The sequence below is a fragment of the Elephantulus edwardii genome, unplaced genomic scaffold (genome assembly GCF_000299155.1).
Source record: "Elephantulus edwardii isolate Elephantulus edwardi_28Jun2011 unplaced genomic scaffold, EleEdw1.0 scaffold00209, whole genome shotgun sequence".
NCBI classification, from domain to species: domain Eukaryota; kingdom Metazoa; phylum Chordata; class Mammalia; order Macroscelidea; family Macroscelididae; genus Elephantulus; species Elephantulus edwardii.
The window spans coordinates 3,145,519-3,167,728 of NW_006399959.1; the positions used below are offsets into that span (position 1 = coordinate 3,145,519).

Genomic DNA, 22,210 nt, shown 5'->3' on the forward strand with positions numbered 1-22,210 from the left:
AAAAACTGACCTCATGCCATTTTGCACTTTTATGTATAGGTTTTTAAAAGTTGTGATTTGAATCAAAGTTTGCAAATTTATTTTCCATTTTACCATTTGTACACATTTGTTTTATTCCATTAATTACAGAACCCAATATGAGATTTGAGGACTAAAGTGTGTCTGATTCAGGCCATGGTCTTTCTTATCACTTGCTGTGCATCTGAAAGCGGGACAATGAATAAGGATAACAGAAGAACTGATGCTTGTGGTATTGGAGAAGAGCACCATGGACAGCCAAAGGAACAAGTATGTCTTAGAGAGAGTGCAGCCAGATAAGGCCTCACATACTTCCGGCATGTTGCTAGGAGGGGCTATTCCTGCAAGAGGAACACGATGCTCAGAAATGTAGAGTTGGCGAAGGAGTGGAAGACCCTTAACCAGGTGGATTGCATCAGGTGGTGTGAGGATGGCACAAGATAGGACAGGTTCTTAACTGTTTTTCATAGGGTCACTATTTGTTGACTTGATGGCACCAGACAATATAGTCACACCCTTCCCACTTCTCAAGTCTAGTTTACCTTCAGCCTCCCATCCTACTCTATCCTTCTGAGCTTTCCCTCAGGGCAAATGCTGCCCTTTTGACATTATTACTTATTCCTCTCTGTGTTAAGTCTTTACCTTATAGGCTTATTGTTTTTCTGAACATTGAATAAAGGGGTTCAGGTTCAAAGAAGGACTAACAGCCATAGTGTCAGACGTTCTGCTGTCTCCATCTGGCCAGTAAACCTGGTCTTTTTTTTTTTTTTTCCTCTTGGCTCTACGTTGCTACCTTCAATTTCAGCTTCCCCTAACAGCCATAGTGTCAGTTGTTCTTCTACTGTCTCCATCCAGCCAGTAAGGTAAGTCTGGTCATTTATTGGGGGTGGGTTTTGTTGGTTTGTTTTTTGCCTCTTAGCTCTACATTGCCACCTTCAACTCCAGCTTCTCTGTTTTTCTTTTTGTTGGTTCTTACTCCCTATCTCTCTCCTACAGCCACAATGACATTATTTTAGTTTGTCAGATATGTCAGTAACTTGAAAGAGAAATGGGCAGATGTATGTCCTGGTTTAGGCATGGTTTTCTTCCAAAGAACCTAACTCTAGGCAAAGGAAGAGTAACCTCACATTATTTCAGAGAAGTGAGCATATGAGAAGATATGTGTGGGGTTGAGGAAAGGTGATGGGCAGAGTATACAATCAAAGTGGAAAAGCTGAGCTAAGTCTGTCTGTCTGAGGGCTCCTGTAGCTCATCTCAGTGACTCATACCAGGGTGAAGAGTCATTTGGGATGGAACTAATTGTATGCATCCTGGCTTTAGGAAATACAAAAGCTGCAGTGAAATGCCATTATCAAAAGACTAGAAAAATACTACATGGTATTGAGGATGTGGAGAAATTAGAACCCTCATATCCTGCTGGTGGAAATCCAAAATGATGTAGCGAATTCAGAAAACATTCTGATTAAAAGAAAAAAGAAAGAAAATCCTCACTATGGAGTTGTCCAATGTATAGCTGACCCTCCAGTGAGTTTTCAGAGGCTGTAAACTGCATAGGAGGAGACTGCCCATCTTTCTACTGTGGAGCAGCTGGAAGATTCAAGCCACCTGCCTTGGAGGTGGCGGCACAACTCCTTACCCCCTAGGGTAGTAGTCTGGTTGTTGCTGTTGTTGTGTGCCATTGAGTCAGAAGTGATTCACAGGTGAGCCTCCAGTGGGTTTTCAGCTGCAGTTAATTGCACAGGAAGAGACTGCCCATATGATTCAGCAATTCTACCTCTTGGCATAAACCCAAGTGAAATGAAAACTCACATCCACACAAAATTACACAACAATATTTATATAGCAGCATTATTCATAATAGCCAAATGGTAGAAACAACTCTTCAGCTGAGGAACAGATAAACAAAATGTGGCCTAACCATACAAGTGATGATTCTGTCACATTTATACAATGGGATGCTATTTAATGGCAATAGAAAGAAAAATCTATACAGGCTACAACACAATGAAACTTTGAAAACACCGAAGAAAAAAAACAAAGGAGAGTGTTGAGGATGGTTGGGAATATGGAGTGACTGCTCATGGTTATGAGGGTTTTTTTAATGGGCTGTGAATATACTAACACTACTGAACTAGATATACATCTTAATTAGTTACATTTTCTATGTGAGATAGACTTTAATAAAGCTACCAAAAATAGTAGGTGATGTGTTGTTTTTTAAACAAACAATTGAAAAAATTTTAAATAAAGTTTATTGAATGATATGGAGGCATTCCTGTCAAGCTTATTGTCAACAAGTGATGTTAAGGGATAGATGCACAAAGTCCTTTTCCATTATAGACTGAAAATACTTTCAGAGCCATCTGTAGGACCACATGGCCTTCCCTATCCACTGATGCTTTTGCTCTCCTCCCCACTTCAGGAATCATTCTTATCCCCACAAGGGTGAGTGCCAGGAAAAGTCTAGAGAAGATCACAGAACTGCCATGGTTAAGGGCTGTACACAAAAGAAAAATTCTTTTCTGAGAATGGTTTGTTCAATACGGTAGCTAACTATAAATCAGGTCAACTTCCAGGCTGAGGCCCTCGGATGAAGCCCACATTGGCAAAGGGAATATCTGAAGAACCTGAGTACAGACTTGCAAATATGAGTGAATGCCCACAAGCTGACTTCTCACTGACCTTGCCTATCTGGAGCTGAGCCCTCTATCGGCCATGGTTAACCTAGTGCTGGGGGAGCAGAGGCAGGATCACACACTCAAAAACTTTTGGAAAGGAGTGATGTTTGGAGTGGTGATTCTGTCACATTTTTCAGTTCAACAAGCATCCAAATGACATTAATATTCACCAATGAGCACACTGATTCTGTAATAAAAAGAAAACTACTAGAGTGTTTATTCTTTTTCAGTAACTTCAAAACACACTGTGAAAGCAAAACTCAGGAAAAGTTCCTTTTTAATAAATAAGAAAAATTGAAATCTATGTTTCTTCCCTGTGGAAAGTGATCTTTTTATAAATCAAAGATGCTATGGTATAAAAATTATCATGTGTGCATAATTTTTTAAAAATTTGGAAACAAATATATGACACACTATCATTTAATGCAATCTTTTGCTATAAGCAGCTAGTAATTACAGATAGAACATCAAGAGATTTATACTCTAGTCAATTTTTGCCTTGAAATGCTGGTGGATCACTCATCCTTATTAAAGAAGTGTGAACATGACAAAGATTGTCTAGTCTGACAGCAACCGCACACTTTTTGTAGAATTTATCCTTAAACTACTGTAGAGAATAAACCAAAAGGGAGAACATTTCATAATAAAGTGACAATACCATCCTGTCTCTCCCTCTGTGTATACTCCCTGCTCTACAATAGTGACTGTGGTTCTCCTCAACATAATGTTCCCACCTGCCATTTCTTTGCCCTTGACACCATGGAACAGGCAAGTCCTTGGTCTGCCTTTTCCAGGGCTCTTCACATCAGCCAAATGCGCACCATTACTTCCTCAGGGACATCTTCCTTTCTGTGTAAGTCACACAGTCTTGGTGATTTACATGCAAGTAAGGGGAAGAAGAAATACACATACCTCCCTTTTGAATGTAAAGAATGTGGCTCCTTTTTATACCCCATGGTGGAGCCTCTGATGCTTGTGAAGGTTGGATTTTTGGCGAAAGCTTTTCCCACACAGGTCACAGTGGAAGGGCTTCTCTCCAGTGTGGATCCTCTGATGCAGCTGCAGAGTTGACTGCCGTCCAAAGCGGTTTCCACATACTTCACATGTGTAGGGTCTTTCCCCCGTGTGCACTCTCTTGTGTCTTTCCAACTCTGAATTAAATGAGAAGCTTTTCCCACAATGATCACATTTGTAAGATTTCTTCGAGTGACCAAGATGTTCCAAATGATTGCTTTTCTTTACTTCCCTCAGCAGGTGGCTTTTTAGGGGGCTGCTAATGTATTCCAATTGTCTGCATGGTCTCTGGTGGTGAGTGAATGGCTTTTGAGCATTTGGGGGGCTGACCTGTCTTGGTGACAGCCTGGGTTCACTCACATTCACCCCTCTAGATTCAGGACTCTGCAAACCATTCCCTTTGGATCTGTCAGCTGAGACAGCACAAGGCCTTGCTCCTTTAGTCCCTTCCTGTTGTGGATTTTCCTTGTTGTCACTCCTTATTCTAGTAGCCTCTGTAATTAGAAAGAATATATTCTATTTTCTGGACTTTGAAGAAAGAAATTCAGCAAAAGAGTTATGAAATATACTGCAAGGTTTCTTAAAATGTGGTTTTCTATTGGTCATTTACATTAGTCTCAGAGAGGTATTTATTAAACAATCCAGGCTTTTGGATCATATCATCTATTTGTTATTTCAACAAATACCCATCCCTTACATAGACACTAATTAACAACCATCTTTTCTTGACAACTTACATATTTAGAAGCCAGAATAGGGGCCAGAAGCATATTTTAATTACAGAAACTCCGCCACCTCTGACTTCTAGGACTGAGGGTCAGCAAGTGGGAGATCAACAACAGCACTGTCCAGGTCAGGTTTCTTGCAACTGGAAAATGTGTGTGTGTGCGTGTGCAAGCTATTTAAAAAGAAGAAGTCTAGCTGTATGCAATAATGGAGTACTTGAAATGTGGCTAGTGTGACTGATGATCTGCATTCTAAACTATATTTGACTCTCATTTATGGTTAATCCAGACATTTAAGTCCAATTAATTTTCAATAAAGAGCAAGATGCTGCACTGCAATCCCAGAGGAACACGGTTTAAATCCACCAGACGCTCTGCTGGAGAAGGAGGCGCAATATCCTCCTGTACCAGTCAGATCTGATTTGACGGTACACGCACACAAAATAATAAAAAATGTAAAAAAAAAATTTTCAATAAAGAGGCCAAAGCAATTCAGTGAGGACCACTGAATTGTGACAAATGGAAAAAAAATGGGACAAAACCATAAATATGAGTTCCTATTGATGTCAGTTGCTGTCAAGTAAATTCTCAAGGATATGCCATGCTGTCAGAGGAGCATTTAGGGTTTTCAAGGCCCTTTTGAAAGTAGATCATCAAGCATGTCTTCTCAAGTGCCTCTAGGTATGTTCAAACCTAGCAGTCACCTGCTTAACTATTTGCACTGAACATAAGAGCTAAAACTCTAAAATTTTGAGAAGACACTCTTAAGTATATATCCTTCTGACAATGGAGTAGGAAGCTTTTAAAAACATGAAGCCAAACCAAAAGCAATCAAATGAAAGGCTGATAAACTGAACTTCACTACAATTTTTACAAATTAGTGTAAAAATCACACTAGTGTACATAAAAGGCTAATACTAAGAATTTTAAAAGCCAACACAATAGAGAAAATATTTGAAAATAATCATCTAGTAGATAGTGTATATAAAGAATTCTTATCTTTCAATAGCAAAAAGGCCATTTATGAAGGGCAAAGGACTTAAACAGACATTTCTCCAAAGATACACAAATGGCCAATAATCACATGAAAAGGCACTTGCTGTCATTAGTTACTCACTCTCACTTCACTGCAGTAAAGTTAGAAATTACTAGCTCTGAACCACGTGCGAGGAGCTGGCCCACCTCTCCCCTCTGGAGGCTGTAAATCCATGCAAGGAGCTGGCCCAGCTCTCCTTCTGGAGCTGCTAGTGGTGCTGCCTTTAGGTTTGCAGTACAACTCCCTACAGACTATACCACCAGAACACCCTCATTACAATGACAATACAAAATAAAAGCACAATAAAATTGTCTTTCACCTACTAAAATGGCTATAATAAAAGCAGATTGCAAGGACCTGGACATGGTAAAATTGGAACCCTCATATGCTTGATGGTGCTGTTAACTGGTGTGACCAGTTTTGAAAACCATTTGACAGATGCCAGTTGTTCTAAAAGTGAAATGAAGAGTTACTGTATAACCTAGCAATTCTGCTCGCAGGCCCATATCTAAGAGAAATGAAAATTCATGCTCATTCATAAACTTCTACACTATAGTCATTGTGGGAAACAATTTTGTAGTTTCTTAAAAGATTGTATATAAAACTACTATATGACCCAGCAATACCAATCCTAGAAGAAATGAAATAAGGAATACAAACGGAAGCCCATGCATCAATGCCCCTTATGGCACTTCTCACAACAGCCAAAGTGAAAAAAACCCAAAAATGTCCACCAACACATGAATGGCTACATAAAATGTGGTATATGCATACAATGACAACGGAATACTTCTTGTTAGGTGCCACTGAGTCAAGTATGACTCATAGCAACTCTATGAACACAAGTTCTGAACTCTGTTCTATACTGTGACATTCTCATACTTCCTGACACACAAGAGCTCATTGAGGCAGTCACCACACCAGTCCACCTGGTTGAGGGTCTTGCTCTTCTTAGCCAATTCTTCATCCTTCCCAGAATCATGTCCTTCTCCAAGGAATAGTACCTTCTAGCAACATGCCCAAAGTATGTGAGGCAAAGCCTCATCAATACTACTCAGCCATAAAGAGAAATGACTTCCTGATGAATGCCACAACGTGGGTGAACCTTGAAAAGAGCAGGCTGAGCAAGTAAGGAAGTCATAAAAGGACAAAGACTGTAAAATCTCACCTTTATGAAAGAAGCAAATACAAAGCAACAAAGATGATTAGTGATTACCAGAAGGGGGTGAGGAGAAAGAGGGTATGTATGCTTAGAGGGCACTGTTGTTGTATGTGCTGTTGAGTCTGGACTGACCCACAGCTGACCCTCCAGTGTGTTTCCAGAGGCAGTAAATCTCATAGGAGTCAAATGCCCATGTTTCTCCTGTGGAGCAACTGATGGATTCGAACTGCTGTCTTTGGGATGACAGTGCAATTCCTTACCACTAGGCCACCAGTGCTCCCTGTGGGCATTAAGCTTACATTAATGGTTATATTAAAGAATCTGGAAAAGGATAGGGAGAATGTACTCAATGTTTCTGAATTGTACATGGAGAAATTGTTGAGACAGTATATATGTTTTGTTATGTAGATTTTCCATTAAAAACACACAACCCATACACAAGTGTTCACAGTTGCATTAATAACCATGGGAAACACGTGGAGTGTTTAACAACTGATGAATGATAAACAAAAAGTGTCATAATATTTATATGACACAACAGAAAAATAGAAGGGAATACAAATTCAGATAACAACAAAAATGAGTCTTTAATATGGTACATTAAATATGGAAATCAGAAAGGTTGCATACTGTATGATCCATTTATATGAAAAGTCCAGAATGGGTATATCTGGGCATTTCTATTGGAAAAGAGATCATGGGTTGCCATATGGTTTGTGGATAGGAGCCCTGGTGGTGTAGTGGTGGATTAAGCTTTTTCTTTGATAACTGAAGAGTTTGGTAGTTTGAGTCCAACACTTGCACTGCGGGAGACCAAGATGGCTTCTGGGAACTAGAAACTCTACCCTGTCGTGCTGCTCAGAATCCACTCTCGGGCAGTAGATAGACCCTTTGAGCAGACAATGGAGAGTGATAACTAGGGAGTTTCTTTTGGAGGCTTTTTCTCTAAGAGAAATAATGTTTTAGGTCTTTATAATCATGAGGTCATTCTGAGTCATGAATTGAGTTCACTGGAAGCTAGAGTGGTCATATTTGGGTCTGTCTTCACTACAAGAAACTCCAAAAAATTGAGAGAGTAGGCACTAGGATAACCCTACTGGGCATGTGATTGTCAAATACTCATTAATAAAAAAATGATAAACATGCATTTCTGATTTGTATTATTACCACTATCTTAATAAGTGAGGGTTTTTTTTAATGAAGATCTATCATTGCATAACCCCCCCACACACACTCTCTCTCTCTCTCTGTCTTTTGAGGGTCATGAGATACTTTGATGGTGATAAAAGTTGATGAGAATGAAAGAAGTGGTACAGAGTAGTTACCTGGCCCAGCCAACTTGAGGGCTGGTTCCTGTGAGAGCTGGATTTTGTCCTCATACTGGTGGCTCAGTTGGTCCTCAAGTTCTACCTCAGATGATTCCTCCAGAAAGTCCGGCAGATCCTGTTCACCAAGCTGAGCTCCAGTTTTTTCCAAGAGCACCTTCTGGCCCTGCATACAGACAGCCACCTGGGGACAATCACCATTACGTCCATAAGAGCTCTGGCTGAGGACCAACTGATGATAAATTTTCCTTTCACTGCTGTTATGAACTCACTACCTTGGGGATTCAAGATGCCAGCCTAGAAGTCCACTTTGAAACCATCAAACCATCAAAAGAAATAAAATCAAGGACATTAACTATAAATCAGCATATAGGGTGTTTCCTGTGGGGTTGCCCCTAAAGTGCAGGCCTTTCTCACTGTCTGGAGTTATAGGCTCCAGAGAGCTGAAACACATACATGAGGGACAGTTATAATGTGGGCACATGAGATTCTCACCCTATGTTCCTATCCCACTTGGTGAAACTGGGAATCTGCATAATGAGGGGGCTATTAAACCAAATCTAAAACTCACTGCAATTGACCTAATTCTGCTCTCAGAATGTAAATACACTTTAGGGTTTCCGAGGCTGTACAGCTTTATGGATGCAGATCACCTAATTTTTCTCCTTTGGGATGGATGGAGGGTTTGAACTGAAGCTGAATTCTTTAACCACTAGAGCTCCTGAGGAGCCTTTAAAAATCATTTATCAAATAAAAGAAACTGTCCTACCAATGGCTGTCCTAGTGTAAAAAGGACCCAGCAGTATTAGGACTCAAAGAAGAGTGCCTCAGTTCTATTTCCCTCACCTCTTCAATTTTCCAAAGCACATAGCTGGTTATTTCCTTACTGAGTCTATCCTGGGGTATAGCAATGCTGGCCAATTCAGCTGCAATCCCTCATAGAAAGGCTAATAACTCTTACCCTTGGGAAACTTCAAGAAAAACTGAGGCAGAGCTGACACGGAGATTCAAGAACTGTACTGGCTGCACAAATGGGCATAAACACAACCACCACTTTGAGGATAACCAGGCAGTCCCTTCTGTCGTACCTGGGGTCATTATGAGCCAGAACTGACCTACACCACCTAACAGCAAAACCCCTGGGGACAGGAAACCCTTTGAGCCTTGATGAAGCCTCAACTTCTTCATATAAGCCCCATTAGCTGTTTACAGAAGACCTCTCACAGCATACTAGGCTTTCCCAGGTAGAGGCAGGACTACCTTGGAAGCCATCTAGTTCTGTTCCAGACTGTGTCTTACTGGGATGGTGTCACGGACTGTTTGTGTCTGCCTTGAATACATGCACACGGAAAGAATACAACACAGGGGAAGGTGACACACACATTTCCTGATTTTAAACCTTACAGTGTTGCCTTGTTCTATTCAGACAAGTGCTTCTTTGTCTATGTATTGGTTTCACATCAGCACAATTAAGTGTTCTAGGATTCTCATTCTTCTCCATGCTATCCACAATCTCCTATGATTCACACTGTTAAATACCTTTACTAAGTCATAAGCCTTAGCCTTTGCTAAAACACCAGTATCTTTCTGGTATTTTCTATTTTCAGTCATGATCCATCTGACATCAGCAATGATATCCTTTGTTCCATAACTACTGATTTTAGCTTGAATTTTGAGAGTTCCCTGCCTACGTACCGTTTTAAAATAATCTTTAGAAAGATTTTACTTTATTTGTTATTAAGGATATTGTTCTATAATTTCCACATTCTGCTGGGTTGCCTTTTTTGGGAGTAGAACAAATATCTCTTCCAGTCAGTTTACCAGGTAGCTGTCTTCCAAATTGCTTGGCATAGGCTAGTGAGCACATTCAGGGTTGCATCTGTTTGTTGAAACACCTCAGCTAGTATTCCATCAATTCCTGGGGCTTTATTTTTTCCATCTTCAGTAAAGATTAAATTTCTTCCTTCATTACCACTGGTTCTTAATCATTGCTATTTCATGAAATGGCTCAGTGTCAACAAATTTTTTGGTATGGTGACACTGTATATTCCTTCCATCTTCTTTTGATGCTTCTCACATCATTCAAGATTTTAACCACAGAATCCTTCAGTATTACAACTCAAGGCTTGAATTTATTCTTCATCTCTATAAGCTGGGGAAATGCCAAACATGTTCCTTCCTTTTGGTTCTCTTTCTAGCTCTTCACATTTTATATATAACTTTGCTTTGTCTCCTTGAGCAGCCCTTGGAAATCTTCTGTTCATCTCTTTCACGTAAGCATTTTGTCTCTGTTTTGGTCTCTCTCCATTCTAGTCCAAGTTTCAGAGTCTCTTCTGATGTCCATTTTAGTCTTTGCAATAATCTTTTACTTTCTTTGTGGATTATTTCTTTGATGTCATGCTACAACTCATGTGGTCTTCAGTCATTAGAGTTCAAATCACCAAATCTATTCTTGAGATAGTTTGTTTCTTCCCCCCCCTTGGGATGGTTTTAAAATTCAGGTGGAACAGACTCAAGGTTGTATTTAATTCGCATGGACTTGTCTTAATTGTCTTTAGCTTCAACATTGATGGTCTGTCTGTTCATCAATTACTGCTGATACTTAGCTTCTCCACAGTTGGACTCTTCCCATAGATGTAGTAATCTTAGTCCATCAGGTAATATCCAAGTGTGTAAGTGCCATTTATGCAGTGTCATTGACTGTACAACATTCTATCATGAAATCTCTAGCCTCATTTCTTTTTTAAGGCCACATTTTCCAACTACCAGCTGGTTTTTTTCATTTCCATCTTTTTAAGTCCATTCACAAATGATTCTTTTTTTTTTCAGGCTCACGATATAGTGTACAAATCAAGCATCCCATGATGAGGTGACATTAGCTTCTCCAGGTCTGACAAATAAGCAGTTGAGGATCAGACAGTTCAGAATCCCATTTATGTTGCTTTCACAGCTGGAGTTTTTTAAGACTTTAACTTGAAGTATAGGCCAAGCAAAGCATTTCCCCCTATGTGGCCAGTTCACAATTCATTCTACCTGTAGGCATGTAACACTTGAAATACTTTTTTACTATCAGAGAACTGGAATAGAGTATCACTTTCCAGACCTGCCATGATATCAATCTAGCCAAAACCACAAATTCCAGAGCCTGTGTCCTTCAATGTACCCATTCACCAATTACTATTAATGCATCTTGACTACTTGTTTGATCAGTTTTAGACTGCAAATGTTGTATGTAGAGCTGGTATTTCAAGAAGATGAACTATATGAAAAGTAAGACACAGAAATGAGGGAGACTTACCAACAACTTCCATTATGCAGATGACAGAACCTTGTTTGCAGAAAATGAAAACTTGAAGTACTTATTATTATATTAGTGCTGTTGACCCTATACACAATAGATCTGAACCCTATCTCAGCCTGTCGCAGCTTCACAATTCCTGACACACCTGAGCCTATTGCTGCAGTCACTGTGTCAATCCACCTGGTTGAGGGTCTTCCTCTCCTTCGCCATCCCTCCACCTTTTCAAGCATAATGTCCTTCTCCAAGGACTAGCCTCTCCTAGTAATTTGCCATCCTTCCTTTGAAGGAGCAATCTGACTTCACCTTCAGGACATATCTGTTTGTCCTTTTGGCAGTCCATGGGATATTCAGTACTTTCCCCCAACACCACAATTTAAAGACATCAATTAAAGATCTCTGTGGTGATTTGAATCCATGAATGATTCCAAGAAAGAAAGATGAGGCAATCTCCTTCAGTGTAATTTACAGCTTCCAGACACCTACTAGAGGGCCAACTGAACTCCAGGGACAAAGAGAGTAAAGTAGTTTTACTATTTCCAGGAGGTCATACACTCAGAGTAATAGAGTGTATAGCTTTTTAAGACAATCTTTTGTAAGATGGGTTCAATAATGTATGCTGCTCTGAAACAGAGAAGGGAGAAAATTGTCTAAAAGAGATATGTGATTAGGTATTTCGGTCATGACAGGAGTCTAGAGCGATGGCTACATGGTGGAGTGGACCTGGGGGAGGGTTTGTAAAATAATGAAAGAATCTTTTCTTTTATTTGTCCAAGAGGGTAATGTCTGGTGGGGGGGAGCCTTGGGAGGGGACAAATCTACAACAATGAATGAATGGAAATCCAAAGCCTCTGTAAATTTTCACTGAAATTAATAACAAATTTAAATTTAAAAAAAAGAATTAAGTTAAAGTAAGGATGGCAATGGAACTACCTTACCTCTGTAACTTGATTTGTGCGACTATTAGAACCTCTACTCAGAATATTATTGCTTTTCAATTTTTGACTCATGCACTTTTAACTTGTTAGTTAAATTTGTATCTTCTAGGCTGCAACACTTCCATGATACATCTTCAAGGATATGAACATGTACGGCTAAGCACAATTGATAACAGTGCATCTAAATTCCAAAATCAATCTCCATAATAGTCTATGTGTTTCCTACTGCCAAGGGGGCTCTTTGGAGTAGTGAGAGAAGACATTCACCCTGAAACCCACAGCGTCCCTTTTCAGCAGGAAGTAGCTAAGAGAATATGCCATCCCCTTTTCCTTATGAATCAGGGTAAAGTCTCTCTCAGGGAGGAGTGATAGAGAATGGCAAGGGACACACTGACAAAGGAGATTAATCAGAACTGGTTTTGACAAGCACTGTGGCAATTGGACAATTAAAACAGACATGGGGGGAAAGAAGAATGAACTGGGGATGAGGGTGGAGAAAACAGTGCAACAATGAATGAATGAAAACCCAAAATCTCTGTAAATGTTCATTAAAACTAATAAAATTTAATAAAAAAAAAGACAATCTTTTGTGACTCTTTTTAAGACTGTCTCTTGTTACTTAACATGTTTTTAAGGTTCCTAATTTTTTCATAGCTTTCAAGCGTATTTATATTTTGTTTAATCCATCACATGGATGTGCCAAAGTTTGTTGACTGATATACTTTAGTTGTTTGTAATTTTTTTTGGCAACTATAAATACAACTTCTATAAATATTGGGTTTTTTTTGTTTTTTTTTAAGATCATAGTCTGAATCAGATGTACTTCAAACTAACATCACTGCTCTTAGTAACTTGGAAGTCTCTGACTGCAGACTTTCCCAGTGTCATACATCTTCTATCTCCTAACTGCTGGTTGTTGTTATGTGCTCTTGTGTTGCTTGAGACTCACAGCGATCCTATGTACAATAGTCCTGAAACCTGCTCTATCCTGTGCCAAATGTACTGTCTCTGACACACCTACTTCATTACTCCAGTCACTGTATCAATCCACCAAATCGATGGTCTCCCTCTCTCCGTCCCTGTATCCTTTCAAGCACGATGTCCCTCTCCAAGGACCGGTCATGTCAGACGAAGCCTTAGAATCTTTGCATCCAAGAAGCAGGATGTCTTCAACCTCTCTAGGATGAACTTGTTTATTTTCCTGGCAGTCCATGGTATACTCAACACTCTTTTCAAGCACCACAGCTCAAAAGCATCAATTCTCTATCATCCCTAGTCCTGGATGAAGTGCACTTTAGTCTCCAGAATGACTTCGTTGCTTTTCAGTACTCTGGAGAGGTCCCTAACAGCTGACTTTCCCAATGCAATTTTTCTCTTGATTTCCTGGCTGCTGGTACCAAGACAACTGATTGTGGAGCCAAGCAAATGGAAACTGTTAACAATCTCAATCTCTTCACCATCCACAATGATGCTGCCAATTGGCCCAGTGGTGAGAATCTTTGTTTTCTTAATGTTGAGCTTCAATCCATATTGAAGGCTGCAGTCCTGGACCTTCTGCAGCAAGTGCAGTAGGTCCTCCTCAGTTTCAGCAAGCAGGGTTGTGTCATCTGCATAATGCAGGTTGTTGATGAATCTTCCTCCAATCTTGATGCCACATTCCTCCTCATACAGCCCAGCCTCCCGAATGATCTGTTCTGCATACAGATTGCAAAGGTATGAAGACAGAATACATCCCTAGTGGACACCCTTCCTGATTTTGAACTATGCAGTGTCTCCTTGCTCTGTTCTGATGACTGCCACCTGGTTTTGCATAAGCACAATCAAATGTTCTGGGATTCCCATTCTTCTCAGAGGCAGGCACAGTTTGTTGTGATCCACAAACACCTTTGCATACTCTGCTTTCAGCCAAGATCCATCTAACATTAGCTATAATAGCTAGGACCACAGCCTCTTCTAAACCCAGCCTGCACATCTGGAAATTCTCTGCTGATGTGCTGCTCCAGTCACTTGTTTTCAGCAGAATCTTGCTTGCATGTGGTATTAATGATATTGTTCGATAATTTCCACACTCTGCTGGGTCACCTTTCTTTTGAATGGGAATATAGATCTCTTCCAGTTAGCTGGCCAGGTGGTTGTAATCCAGATTTCATGGCACAACTTAGTGAGCATATCCAGGGTAGTGATGTTTGTTGAAATATGTCAACTGGTATACCATCAATTCCTGGGGCCTTTTTTTCTTGCCAATTCTTTCAGAGCAGCCTGAACTTCTTCCTTTATCCACCACAGGCTCTTGCTCATACGTTGTTTCATGAAATTCTTCTGTGTCAATTCCTTTCGGTACAGTGGCTCTGTATACTCCTTCCATCTTCTTTTAATGCTTTTTGAACCATTTAATATTCTGCCCAAAGTATTGCCACTTGAGGCTTGAATTTGTTTTTCAATTCCTTCGTCTTAAGAATGCAGGGTGAGTTTGGACCTTTTGATTTTCTAACTCCAGCTCTTTGTGCATTTCATCATAATAATTTGCTTTGACCTCTCAAGCTGCCCTCTGAAATCTGTTTAGCTCTGTAATGTCTTGATTTCTTCCCTTTGCTTTGGCTTCTCAGCGCTCTAGTGCAATATTCCGAGTCTCATGAGACATCCATCTTGGTCCTTCCTTCCTCTTATGCCTTTGTAATGATCTTTTGCATTCTTCATGGATGATATTCTTGATATCCTCCCATTGCTCATTTGGTCTTCACTTACTGGTGTTTAAGGCCTTAAACCTGTTCCTGAGATGGTTTTGAAATTCGAGTGGTTTAGACTCAAGGTCAAATTTTGGTTCCTGTGGATTGAATTTCCCTCAACTTCAGCTTGAACTTGCATATAAGTAGTTGGTTGTCTGTTCCACAATCAGCACCTGGCCTAGTTTTCGCAGTTGATATTGAGCTTCTCCAATGATTCTTTCCAAAGATGTAAGTAAGTGATTTGATTCCTATCCATAGCATCAGGTGAAATCCACGGGTATAGCCCATGTTTGAGTTTCTTATAAAGAATGTGCAGAATTCTATCATTCTATCTCCAGCTTCATTTCTGTCACCAAGTCCAAATACTGATCCTTCTTCCCAGTTCCCAACCTAGCAGTCCAATCGCCCATTTTTTTTAAAACACTTATTTACAAAATTTGAATATACTGTTTTTGAGAACAGATTCTTCCAATTTTCCTCACCCTCCCTCCCATCAAATTATACGACTCCATGATTAATCCCTCTAGCCCCCTGCACATCCTCATCCCCCTGCTTTCAGCCTCCCCACCCTCTTTGGATCCTTATACTCATTCTACAATTATGGTTTTATACAATATTTGTCCTGTGGGACTGAGTTAATTAATTCAGCATAATGCTCTCCAGTATCTCCCAAGTTATGTAATAATTTACAAAATCATTGCTCTTGCGTGCTGCATAGTATTTAATTGTGTGAATGTACCTTAATTTCTCAATCCATTCGCTTGTGGTTAGACATCTGGGCTGTTTCCATGTTCTTGAGATGGTGAATAATGCTGCTATGAACACTGGTGTACAAATCTCCAATTGTGCCTCAGTTCTCATTTTCTCAGGGGATATTCCAAGTAGTGGAATAGCTGGGTCATATGGAATTTCTAAGTTCAATTTTTTAGGAAGCGCCAAACTGCCTTCCAGAATGGTTGTACCGTTTTACAATCCCACCAACAATGTGTAAGAGTTCCTTTCTTGCCACACCCTCTCCAACATTTATTACTTGCAGCCCTGTTAAACATTGCCACTGTTACTAGAGTGAGATGGCACCTCATTGTGGTTTTGATTTGCATCTCTCTAATTGCCAGTGATTTTGAGCATTTCCTTATGTGTTTGTTTGCCAAATATCTTCCTCTGTGGAAATTCCTTCCATGTCTTTTTCCCATTTTGTAACTGGGTTATTAGTCTTCTTTCTTGTGGAGGCCCAGAAGTATTCTGTAAACTTTCATTATAGGACTTCTGTCTAAGATGGTATTACCAAATGTTTGTTCCCAGTCGGTAGGCTTTCTTTTCACGTTGTTGGAAAAAATTTTTGATGTACACGTGGATTTAATCTTTAGAAGGTCCCATTCATCAATTTTATCCTCTTCAGACTGTACATTTCTGGCTATATTTGGCAGTCTCTTTATATCTTGGACTAGTGCTTCTAAGCTTGATCCAGTTTGTGTCTTATGAACTTTATGATTTTGGGCTTTACTCCCAGGTCTCTGATCCACCTTGAGTTGATTTTTGTGTATGCAGTCACCCACTATTATTAATGCACCTTGAATGCATGTTCAATTGATTTCTGACTGCAAAAGTTTGTAGAAATCTTCTATTTCCTTTCTAGTTGTTGGTGCATATTTTTGAATGATAGTGGTATTCACTGGACTTCCTTGTATGAGTATGGATATTATCTTGTCACTCACCACATTGTATTTCAAGATGGAGCTAGAAATGACTTTTTTTATTATGGAAGCAACCCCATTTTTTCTCACCTTTTCATCCCTGGCATAGTAGATCATACAGTCATCTGATTCAGAATGTCCCATGCCAAGCCATCTCACTTTGCCAATACCTAGTATGTCAATATTTATTGTTCCATTTCTTTCTTAACAATGTTCAATTTCCCTATATTCATGCTTCTCACATACCACGTTCCAATCACTTATGTCTGCTTACAACTGTTCCTCCTTCTTTGTGTTTCCATATTTGAGATCTCAGCCTCAGATGCCATGTCTGCTAGTCTAAGTGTGCTCTACAGTACAAAGTAAGCGTATTTATTGTGGATCCAAGTAAGATGAAGTACTTACAGAAGAAGATCAAATAGTACAGTCTTCAATGTGGAGGACATCTCAACAACAACAAAATAATACTCATAACTGGATCAATAGGCAACATTATGACAGATGGAGGAAAACTGGAGTTGTCAACAATTTCATTTTACTTATATCCACAATAAACACCCATGGTGTTTATCAAGAAATCAAAAGATGTGCTGCTGCACTGGGAAAATCTGCTGTAAAGGATCACTCTAAAGTGCTAAAGAGAAGGATGTCAGTTTAAAGACAGGTGCATCTAATCCGAGCCATGGTCTTTGCAATTGCATTCTATGCAACTGAAAGTCAGACAATGAATTAGAGTGTCACAAAAATAAATGATGTCTCTGAATGGTGGTGCTGGTGAAGAATATGGAATAGTCCATCAACTGTCAAAAGAACAAACACATCTTTCTTGAAGGAGATACAAATGTGTTGTTCTTTAGAAGCAAGAATGGTAAAACATGGTCTCACAGACATGTCAAGAGGGACCAGTCCTTGGGAAAAGACATCATGCAAGGAAAGATAATGAGAAGGTTAGAGAAAGGGAGGAAGACTCTCAACAAGATGGGTAAATAGTGACTGTAACCGTGGGCTTGAACATATCAGGAAGGTGAGAATGGTTCAGGATAGGCCAAAGTTTGGATTTGTCAGATTTTCATAGGGTCACTATGAGTTATACTGAATGGGATATCACAAAACAACAACAACAATAACAAAATACAACAACAACAACAAAATAGAATAAAAAACTGGAATGATGTAAAGTGGAAGTTACGTAATGATTTCCCATGCTATGATAAACCAAGCATTGCAAAATGATTAAGGATGAAATGTAACACTATCTCCTTGCAGGCCTGACGTATATGAAGGAGTTTCTCTGGGATGTGGCCTCTAACACCTTTCATCTCACAAGACAGATAAAAACAGAAGAAAGCAAGCAGAGCAGGGAATCTCCTTATCACCAAGAAAGCATTGCCAAGAGTGGGGATAACCTATGACCCTGCGCCCCTGCACTGGGACGCTCCTTGACACAGGGAAAATCCTAGGAATGATAAGCCTATAGACGCTTAAGGAAACAAGAATCTTGCTCCAGGACTGAGCAAGCCTTCCCTGAGTCAGTACCCTGAACTTGGACTTAAAGCCTCTTAACTGTGATAAAGTTTGGATTGTTAAAGCTACATATTTGAGGTTATCTATCCCTTTTACAGTACTATTAGAGAACCAAGGTGTAGGGAGTAAGGAAGAATCCAGAGATCAAACACAACCCAGATGCACTGAGAAGTTGGGGGGACAGGAAAGGGGGCTCTTCCTTACCCATTGTTTTGGCCTCTTGGAGGCTCTGTGAAACTCTTCCACCAGCTCCACAATCTCCTTGCTGTTCGTGGGACATCTTTTCCTGACCCATGTTTGGATCTCTGGGGGCAGGATGGTCAGGAACTGCTCTAGCACCAGCAGCTCCAGGATGTGCTCCTTCGAGTGTAGCTCAGGCTGCAGCCAATCCCGGCAGAGCTGCCCCAGGCGGCAGAGCGCTTCCTGTGGCCCTGACACCTCTTGATAGCAAAGCTGTCTAAATCGTTGGCGGGACAGCTCCGGATCAGGGCAGTTATTTTGCAGAGCAGGCTCTCGTCTCTCCTCTAACTTTGCTATTATGTGCCTTTCTTGTTTGGGGGAATCTGGAGACTCTGGCTGCAAGCTCAACGTTATCTCCATTTTAGCCGCCATTTGTGGTGTCAGAGAGGACAACTGAAGTCTGTTAAAAGTACAAGGAAAGAGACTTATTAAGGGGTATTACAATGCTTATTAAGCTAATACCAAATCCAGTGCCACTTATCTGGTACTATAGCAGTTCTCCATGAATCCGAAACTCCGTTTCTGAGACTAAATCTTTATGGGAAGAGACTGTCCATCTTTCTATCCTGTGGAGTACTTCATGGATTTGAACTGCTGACATTTTGGTTAGTAGCTCAACACATTATGAACTATGCCACCATCAAAAGACTTTTCCAAACGAGTGAAAAAAAAAATAACCTAAAGAATCTTAGTGTTGGTGAAAATATCAGTTCTATGAAAGATTGTCAAAAGAAGAATCAAATCTGCCCTTGGTGAAGTGTAGTCACAGTGTCCTTAGATGCAGGGCATATGATGAAGAATGGTCAGTCCCTGGAGAAAGATATCACCCTTGCTAAAGTGGAGGGCTAGTGAAAAAGAGGAGGACCCTCCAGGAGGTGGATCAACACAGGGGCTCCAGCACAGCACAGATTGTGAAGAAGGCTCAGGACATAGGTGCACAGGGTCTATAGGAGGCAGAGGCAACTCAATAGGACCTCATGACAACACACTGGGTAAAACTAACTGGCAATGGTATATCCAGCAAGGGACTAATCTCTCAAATTTGTAGAAAACACCTCAACAGCAAAAAAGACCAATAACCCAAACAGACACTTAACCAAAGAAGGTAATTCAGCAAGTCAAAAATGTCCATGGACGTGGAACCTATGATAAGGGAGTGACCAGCACACCAAGACTCAGGCAAAAGCAGGCATGGAGGAGTACACAAGAGGTACACACAACAAAGGGAAATGCTACTGCACACAAAGTCTTGTAATATCAGTAGTAATAATCTGTGAGTAGATAAATAGGAAGGCAAGCTAAACAGGGTGCTCTGATGGTAACAATCTGCACTACAATCCTGAAGGCATGAGGTTCGAATCCACCAGCTACTCCGTGGGAGGATGGATAATTTCCTCCTGTCTGATTAGTTGCCTCTGAAAACCTGCTGAGGGTCAGCTATGGATTGTTTCCAAATCTGAGGATATTGATACATAGTTTTATATGGTAGAGCAATCAAGTAGAAAAGTGATGAGAATTTCCTGGCCATAAACAAACACCTTAATGTACTGGGCTCCTGAGCTTGGGAATTTAGGACAACAGCCTTGGAGGGGGAGGGCAGGCAGCCAAGCCAACTGTCATGACAGATCACGACACTGTTCTACATCCTACAGTGATGAGTAGTGAGTGGGGTCTTTAAGGTTAGCGAGCACCCATCTAAGGTTTAACTATGGGTCTCTTCTAATCTGAAGCAAAGAAGAATGATGAAAATCAAAGAGGCATGGAAACAAAAACCAAAGGACTAACATACCATGCAAAACTCAGCCTCCTTGGCCTTGAGACCAGAGGAGATGGTGTCTCACTACCACCACTGACTGCTATGAAGGAGATCACAATAGACAGTCTTCCAAGAAATGGGAAAAAAATGTGGAATGAAACTAAAAATCATTAAAAAGACCTGAATTACTGTGGCTCAAAGTCTGTGGCTCTTCAATCATGGAAATTAACTTGCACTGTGGCTCAACTTTAATTCAAACACTAGAGAAGTTTTAAAGTGACACCAAGGAGTTAAGTAACACAGGCTTTTGAACAATCAATCAAATGACATCAAAACAGCATTTGCCCAGGGAGAAAGCTCAGAGATAGTAAGGGATGGGAGAGAAGAATGGAAACAGAAATAATAGGAAGAAAGCAGGAAGAGTGCGGTTAGTGTGGGAATTGTAATTAATGTAAAAAAAAAAAACCCCAACCCTAAATGTGTTTGCTTTGTAAATTTTCACTCAAGTTGAAATAAAAAATTAATAGTGAAAAAAATGGCTCTGAGGTACAGAAAATGAGAAGGGCTTTTACGTAGACGTTTATAGTAACAATCACACAATCTCCAAAAACTTATCACTGTCCAGATGGAGCCTACTCAATGGGTTTTCGGAGGCTGTAAATCCCACAAGACACTCCTGTCTTTCACTGCTTGTGGGTCTGGTTGCTTTGGGGTCAGGAGAAATCACTTTACAACCATGCCACCATATCTCATATATTAGTCACTATAAGTTACACATCAGTGATTCCAACTGATACCCTGTTCTGGAGCTTGCCTGCATAAGCATCTTGCCAAAATGGCTTTATCTTTCACGGATAAAGGCAGCTTGTACAGTAACTATTTTTGAAAGAAGGGGCAGATCAGTCATCCTACTCCCCTTCCCTTCTGGAATCAAGGCATACGGAACTAATTTACCGTCAATAATTCATCAGCAGTCTCGACTCCACTGATTTTTCATATCAGTTTGCGCGATACGAAACGGAATTCTGCTTGCACCCTGGGAAAAGACCTCTCCTAAGATGGCAAGCACCTAGATTTTTGACGCCTTTTCCCAGGGGCTCAACAGACTTCCCCCCTCTTGGAAACAAACAGCTCAGACGCTCCAGACCATGATTCTACAGAAACCTTTCTGAATGTTAATCCAGCACCCAGAAACGATGCTCCTTTGAGCATGCGGAGAGCGCGACGCCAGGGCCATCTCATTTCCCAAACTTCACGCCAAACTCCGAAAGACCTAGTAACAGTGTTTGAAAATCGGAAGCGCTTGTCTTTCCACCGGATTAATGAACTGTCTTTCAAAGAAGACTCGTCCTAAAAAGGAAACAGGGGCGAGGGATGGGGTAGGGGGTACAGCTTTTATTTCAGTAACAATCACAAAAGGTCTCAGAGGAAATGAACTCTCTGATCTCTGGACTGGAGTTGGAAAAGTTCAAATGGCTGGCACTGACTCACCAACAACTTGATTTATACCGACTTTCATCCTGTCTCTACAAGGTAACAGGTAAAAACTCCAACAGCACAATCTGGGGGCTAAGATTAGCCGTGAACTGCCTGCTCCCAGTTCCCGAGGCTCCGCAGGCCCAGCAGCTCCGGCCTTCACCAGGCTCCTCTGCGACTGCACAGCGCAGCGGGCGCGAGGCTGGGCGTAGCTATGGCAACCTGGCGCCAACCAGCTCCCCTGCGAGACTAGGACGGAGGTCAGGCTCGCGCCGCAACACAACAAACCCCGACCCACCTGAAGCCGACTCACCTCTCTGAGGTTGTGGGGGGTGGGATCCGGAAACTCGCTGCTATCGCAGAGGGCGGAGCAGAAGCGGCTTGAGAGACTCTTCTCCAGCAGCCTGGGAACTATCCTACTGTAGGCCCGCCCCCTCACCAGCGGGATTGGCTTCTTGGGGTCCTCTTGGGCGTTGTCCTTCGTCTATTGGCTGCTGTGTTTGTTGATTGGTGCGCGGGGCGGGACGTAGCTTGACCTGACGTCGTCGCTGTGAACGCCGGCAGTTGTAGTATGGTGGAGTCTCTTGAACGCGTGCGCGC

General features: G+C 41.0%; 1 protein-coding gene across 1 annotated transcript; it reads right to left on the bottom strand.

Annotated features, from left to right (window-relative positions):
• Positions 1-3,641: 3,641 nt before the first annotated feature.
• Positions 3,642-18,750, bottom strand: ZNF174 (zinc finger protein 174). Its single transcript, XM_006897480.1, has 3 exons — positions 18,343-18,750; positions 7,959-8,142; positions 3,642-4,204 (listed from the first exon to the last, which is right to left on the bottom strand). Exons 1-3 carry the CDS (start codon positions 18,748-18,750, stop codon positions 3,642-3,644), a joined length of 1,155 nt encoding a protein of 384 aa, XP_006897542.1.
• Positions 18,751-22,210: the final 3,460 nt, after the last annotated feature.

Coding starts and splice junctions, on each gene's coding strand:
- ZNF174 (XM_006897480.1), bottom strand. CDS start 18,750: ATGGCGGCTAAAATGGAGATAACGTTGAGCTTGCAGCCAGAGTCTCCA. Junction 8,143..18,342: donor CCAAGAGGCCAAAACAATGG/GTAAGGAAGAGC, acceptor GATTGTCCCCAG/GTGGCTGTCTGTATGCAGGG. Junction 4,205..7,958: donor CCTCAAGTTGGCTGGGCCAG/GTAACTACTCTG, acceptor TTCTAATTACAG/AGGCTACTAGAATAAGGAGT.